At 36.6% G+C, this 6,303-nt stretch overlaps 1 protein-coding gene across 1 annotated transcript; it reads left to right on the top strand.

Annotated features, from left to right (window-relative positions):
• Nucleotides 1-1,360: 1,360 nt before the first annotated feature.
• LOC108669821 lies at nt 1,361-5,904 on the top strand. The gene is made up of 5 exons (XM_018157237.2): nt 1,361-1,771; nt 1,977-2,254; nt 2,576-2,793; nt 3,064-3,189; nt 3,477-5,904. Exons 1-5 carry the CDS (start codon nt 1,534-1,536, stop codon nt 3,634-3,636), a joined length of 1,020 nt encoding a protein of 339 aa, XP_018012726.1. The 5' UTR covers nt 1,361-1,533; the 3' UTR covers nt 3,637-5,904.
• The last annotated feature ends 399 nt before the right edge of the window (nt 5,905-6,303 follow it).

Below are 6,303 nucleotides of genomic sequence, written 5' to 3'. Positions count from 1 at the left end.
TTTGTCCATTCCCATTGGTTTCCACTTAGAAATTAATAATAAAATGATCTATCAAACTGTTGCCGAAAGGATATTTTTCGCCATCTTAATATAATGTAGAAGCTAGAAACGATCAGCCTTCAATATTAGTTTGTTACTTTCATACTTTGTAAAGCATTGTTATAAAAATATTCTACATGCAAGGGAAGAAATTTGGAATAGCAAAGAAATGAAGCAATAAGCAATTAAGCATTAAAAAATAACTTCTGAATACTTTTATTTTATACACCTTAGCTATATGAACAACTTGACAAATATGTAGATAATATTGATAGAGGCAAAATTCTCATACTCAATCTAATTAAATACTAATACATATACAACTTGGAAAAGGAACTTTGTCGTGAAGTCTCCATTCGAGATCAATATTTACCCTAACTACATGAGGTTGTCAGAAAATAACCCCTACTTAGGGGAAAATTCTTGTTTTTTCCTTATTGAGGAATGAAATAATGAGAAATAACTCACCCGGGATGAACAGTTTAGTGTACCTGTTAGGCTGTTTATCTAATAAAATTCACATAGCCCTCTGACCCACGCGATATCAAGTTTTATGAATTCATAAAATTGTTTACTCAATCGACAATTCTACGGACCCGCCTGCGGACTCGCCTGCGGACTCGCGCAACTGGGACTCGCGCAGATTTTTGCATGCATTATTTCCTAGCCTAACTTAACCTAACCTAACCCAACCTAACCTATGCCAACTTAACCTAACCTAACCTAATAACAAGTCATGTAAAAATCTGTAATAATTCCTGCGGCAGCGTATCGATAATTAATACTCACATTCCAAATTCACTCAGATACGATAAGTATTGAAGGAATTATGAGTGGCCCAGTTGCTTAAAAAATACGTTTATTGGTTTTAATAAAAAAATAATCCATGTAAAAATCTATAAAAATTCCTGCGGCAGAGTATCGATAATTAATACTCACATTCCAAAATTCATGCAGATCCGGTAAGTATTGAAGGAATTATGAGTGGCCCAGTTGCTTAAAAATACGTTTATTGGTTTTAATTAAAAAATAATTACTGTAAAAATCTGTAATAATTCCTGCGGCAGCGTATCGATAATTAATACTCATATTCCAAAATTCATACAGAACCGTTAAGTATTTAAGGAATTATGAGTGGCCCAGTTGCGCGAGTCCGCAGGCGAGTTCGCTGGCGAGTCCGTAGAATTGTCGATCGAGTGAATTGTTTTGCCCCTATATTATTCAATTATTACGTATATATAGAGAAAATTCTATTTATTTTGACTTGATATTAATATTGTTCCATATTTAAACTTCAAGGTGACTTGATAGGTGGATATATAATTAAGGGTGGACATAAAGAATTCACAAAGCGGCCGCAAATTTTCAGTTTTGATAGTCAGCATATACGGAAAAAATTCGCTTAGTTTTGACAAATAGAAACAGTTTTATGCATAATGAAGAATATTAGAAAAATGTCGAGATTTTTCGGAAATAAAATTAAGTCACATTTTTATGTCATCAAAAAAGTTTACCCTATTTAGGGTAAAAGTGGAAGTAGTGTTGATGTGTAACGTCAGACGAGTTGATCGAGCTTGCGGCATGTTGGTCCAAATATTTGTTACATTTGCCATCTTGCTGTCGCAAGTTTGCACTTCTGATCCTGACCAGTTAAATTTGGAGGTAGTGTCTGAAGCTGAACTTCAACAGCTTGTATTGGATGAAAAATATGTACTTGTTTTGTTTTCTAGAGGTGAGCTGACCTGATACTTTCACTTGCATACTACCTACGCTACGATCATAGGCCTAATATCCTACTGGGTTTTGACATAAGTAATTACAGTATATCTGAACTGAATTTGTGTACAGAATATTTTAAAATACGGATATATAATTAATAAACTAAACCTTATGCTTCAATACTAGTATACAATTGTTCATTGAGCTTCATTTTTCAGGAGAAAAATGCACAGCTGGCTGCGACACGTTGGAGAAGCAGCTGCTGCGAGTACGGGAAGAGATAGTAGAAGCTCTAGGAGCATGGGTTGTACGGTGCCATGCTCCCGACACTCAAATTCATTGGGGTGGATCCCGTGATACTGAAACCATTATATTTATTAGGAATACCAAGCCAATGATTGTTTCCAGTTCCTTCAGTGATGACGAAGAATTGCTAAATTATCTTCTCGCAAACAAAGAATCTAATGTCAAGTCGCTTAATGATGCAACGTTTGAGGTCAGTAAAATGTCGTTTCTATGACAGCAATGTTCAAATGAACAATTAGTGACAGCAATGTTCAAATGACACTACTTATGACAGCAATGTTCAAATGAACAATGAAGTGATGTCCGCCAATGTCCTTTAGGGGGTGATTTTAGAAGAGCAATTTATGAACAACAGCACATTGTAATTTGTATTGTATTATAAATTTGTATGCCATCATCTCTTTTGCCATTCGGCCGGAACTGATTGCTACGATGGAACTATTAATGTTTCCATGCATCTGGCTGCCGAGTGCCGCTGCACCCTGCTTATGTGTATTTATTTATGGGCCAGCACGAGACACAGGCAAGCACTGGCGCGACTACAGGAGACTGGCTGGTGGTGTTCACCAGGGAAGGCTGTGGCCAGGCCTGTGAGCGCATCGTGTCCCACGTCGAGGCGGCCGCTGCTAACTTGAGAGGCAGGAAGAATGTAGCCGTGGTCCTGAGAGAGGCTGAGGCGGCCGTCACAACGCGGCGATTCGAAGTCACTGACTTCCCTGGCGTTATTCTGTCAGTTTATTGGAGTGATGTCGATGATTTCTCTTGATTTGTTGAGCATATTAATGCTATTATATACACTTTATTTATGCTTGCATAGGACATGTCTACCACTTTTTTCTTTTCATTTATGTACCATGCCTGCAGTTTTGCTTTAATTATTATCTATTTTATTTCTTAAAACAATATAATTTAGTTCAAAAATGCTTACTAAATTGCTGATTTTGTATTTTGGATCTAGGCTACATAGAAATATGATAATTAATTAAAAATTGTCCACAGTTTCCGGCTTGGCCGCATGTACCGCTTCCCTCTGGTGCCCATCACGGCCTCGGCTCTCACAGCCTTCGCTGAGGAAGGCTTCAGAAATGCCAGGGCTGAGGAAATCCCCATGCCAAAATCCCCATTGTAGGTTGCCCACACTATGTCGTTACTGATATATTTTGCTGCTGGGAGAAATTCAGGATATTGCTTTGGAAGTTGTGAATTAGAAACTTTGATTGCTGGAACGTTTGATTCTATGCATTTTTCTTTATGCGCAAGTTATATGGGTCAGTTTGTTTTTAACTATTATCATTTGGAGCCTTTGCTGGCACGGAGCTTAATGCAATGAACGATTTTATGAAAATTATCTCAATACTAATATTTTCACTCTCAAGTGATTGCTTTGAACTTACCTAAACTTGAAATTTCAGCGATGATGTCACGCAAGCAATAGCAGACTGGCTGCGCGAGAACCCTTATCAGTTCCTCGGTGGCGTGGCTGGCACAATCTTCGTCATTCTGGTCCTGGTTCTGCTCAACTCTCCTCCTCCTGAGTCCTGGACCAAACAGGCCAAGAAAAAGAAGAAATAATTCGAAATTTTCTGGTAGCAACACTAGAGTTTCTGTCTCATCTATTGATTAGGGCTGGTAACTTGCTTCAATAAGGCAGTTGTCAGATTATCAAGGTTAACTTCAGAAAGACAATGTCGAATCCTTCGCTCGACTTCTATATCTGGAGGCTTTTTTGGCATGGGTTTTTGCTTCTGTCACTTATTTTTACTTCAGTATTAACTATTTTTATATAAAACTCCAAGTCGAGCATTATTCATTCATCATTACAAAACCTATATTATCCATTAAATGCCTGTTATGAATGTTATCAAGTTTTCTGTAGCCATTCCACTGTCAGGAATAACTTGGGAGATTTCTACTATGAGCTTCTTTGCGTCATATTACGTCATTTGAGGAGCACTTAATCATTTGAGGAGAATACTAGCTTTTTGAGGGTGCCATGTTGGTCTGAGTAGATGGCCTGTTTTCAACTACCGGTATTCGATTTGCAAATTTTGATGTTGGGAACTTTTAATCCATTGGCAGTCCTGCAAAGTTGTCTGTCGAAGTCGTCAGTTGCAAACTGAACTCGTTTGAATTTTTATTTCATTTTAAGGGTGCGGTTTTGACATAACTTAACTCCATTTAAACTTGTACGATATGTTATTTATGTATCACAACGCTCCAATACCAATTTACCATCATTATGCAACATATGTATTATAAAAATTATGGTGTGATTTGTATTGGACCGCAGTGTGCTCAATACCAGTGTTGAGCATAGTAATGTTGCAATTCATGATAATGTCAATCATGAGCAGTAATACATAAACATGTGGCTGTTGTCTGCAGTTCTCAACAGATGTTTGGTTTTTTTGGCGTTTTTGTTTGAAATTAAAAAATTCATTTTTGTTTCGGCTCGTTTGATTTTTAATTCTTATTCTACATTCCAACAGTTGCTTCATTCAAAGCTATTATTTTCGAATTTTTAACGTAGTTACACTTGATTAATACTTTTTCTGTTTACCATGTTAGGATTTTCAGAATTAGTATAAAAAGTGATTAGGCTGCAATTATTTTTTCTATTTTAATATAAAGAACTTGTTCACATTTGGTTTGATTTCTCACGATTGGTCGTAATATTCAAATCTTGTTTCTTTCATGTCAGTTTACGGTTAGTGTGAAATTGCTCCGAGTTGTTCCTCCTTCTAGTTTGACTAATTGTTTGTAAGAATCTAGGTGAGTTACCCTATGATTTCGGAGAAATTCTATCAGATTTGTGAGCTACAACAATTTTGTTGCATTATATTCACTTTCTTATTCAACCTTCTTGCTGGGTCGCCCGTAAGTATCCTTCCACTTATTTATACTTTTCCAGGTCGTTTAGAGTATTACGAATTTGCGTTATTGTTTCTTCTTAGATCGAGCTTTCAGCTCTTCTTTTCCATGCAAGTTTCTTGAATGATTTATAATATTTTTCTCGATATTGGATTGTTATTTTTGCCATTTCTCGAACAGCGCTCATCGCCCGCGTTTAATGTGTTGTGTGGACGATGTTGTAGGCAGAGAATGGAGGGTATGTGCGTTGCGAAAGAAATTGATTTGAATAATGGCATGACGGTATTCAGCACCTAATATAATTTGGGTTTTTGAATTCCAAAGTCCGCGACAACCCCAGGGTGGTCAGTTGAAGAGCATTGACTCTCGATTGCAAATCTTGATATCTCGATTGGATGTACTTTGATATAGTTTAATCCACACAGTTGAATCTATAACAGTTAATATTTTTTCTGTTATTTACTCTGGCAAAACTATCATTATAGCTTTATAGGTGAACTGCGCAGAAACATTGTACAGTCATCAGACGAGTGTGTTCCTATCAGAAGCGCTTCCGAGCATTAATTAATGTAGTTTCTGTTTGCATACCGCCAAGCTCGTGATATAAGGCGTCGGGTCTCAATTGTAGGGATGAATAGTTACGAAGATAGCATTCTTCGTGCTCCTTACCTGTCATGTCAGGCATGAGTACGGTAATCAAATTTTTATTGTTTTCTTTCGTCGTCAGATTTAATCCGTCGTCTGGAAGCTGATAAATGCGAGTCGTTCACAGGAATTTCATTGCTGTCCACGTTTGTGTTCTAGTAATACTGTTTGCGGACTTGTATTATGAAAGTCTTAATGTTATGGTGGTTGTTTGGGTGCTGTTGGATTGAAACAATCCTTGTTTTCTAATGAAAAGTTTTTTCAACTAGTTTTGTTTTACCTGTTTAAACGAAGTTACATTTGAATTAAATTGGTTGAACGAAAGCCTGTTTTTTGTTTTTAGATCTTTACACTTGATGGAATAGAGTGATGATACCTAAATCCTGCGCTAAAATTGAATCATTTGCCGTTGGCAACAGACAGCTTTTAAATAATTAAAATGTTGAAATACTGATTAAAAACATTACTACCATCAATTGCGAGTCGATCAATTGACATATCAGTTTTTTTGAAAAGTAAAGCTGTAACCAAATTTAAATAATGCCAATTACCATGCTCCAAGTTGAAAAATTAGAATTTCGCTTGGATGCCTGTTTTTTTTTACAAATGTAGTTTGTTTGTGCTCGATTAGTAGGAACTACAGCTAACTGAATCACTATTACTTATCACAGTGCAACAGTGGAATATGTTCACACACAAAGCGATTGAATTGAAGTTCGTCTT

The sequence above is a fragment of the Hyalella azteca genome, unplaced genomic scaffold, assembly GCF_000764305.2.
Source record: "Hyalella azteca isolate HAZT.00-mixed unplaced genomic scaffold, Hazt_2.0.2 contig10992, whole genome shotgun sequence".
Lineage (NCBI taxonomy): Eukaryota > Metazoa > Arthropoda > Malacostraca > Amphipoda > Hyalellidae > Hyalella > Hyalella azteca.
This window is presented reverse-complemented; position numbering and strand designations above follow the sequence as displayed.

Excerpts from the sequence above, each read along its gene's own strand:
- LOC108669821 (XM_018157237.2), top strand. The coding sequence starts at position 1,534 with ATGTCATCAAAAAAGTTTACCCTATTTAGGGTAAAAGTGGAAGTAGTG. Across the intron at positions 2,255-2,575 it reads TTAATGATGCAACGTTTGAG|CACGAGACACAGGCAAGCAC; the intron begins GTCAGTAAAATG and ends TTTATGGGCCAG. Across the intron at positions 2,794-3,063 it reads GACTTCCCTGGCGTTATTCT|TTTCCGGCTTGGCCGCATGT; the intron begins GTCAGTTTATTG and ends AATTGTCCACAG.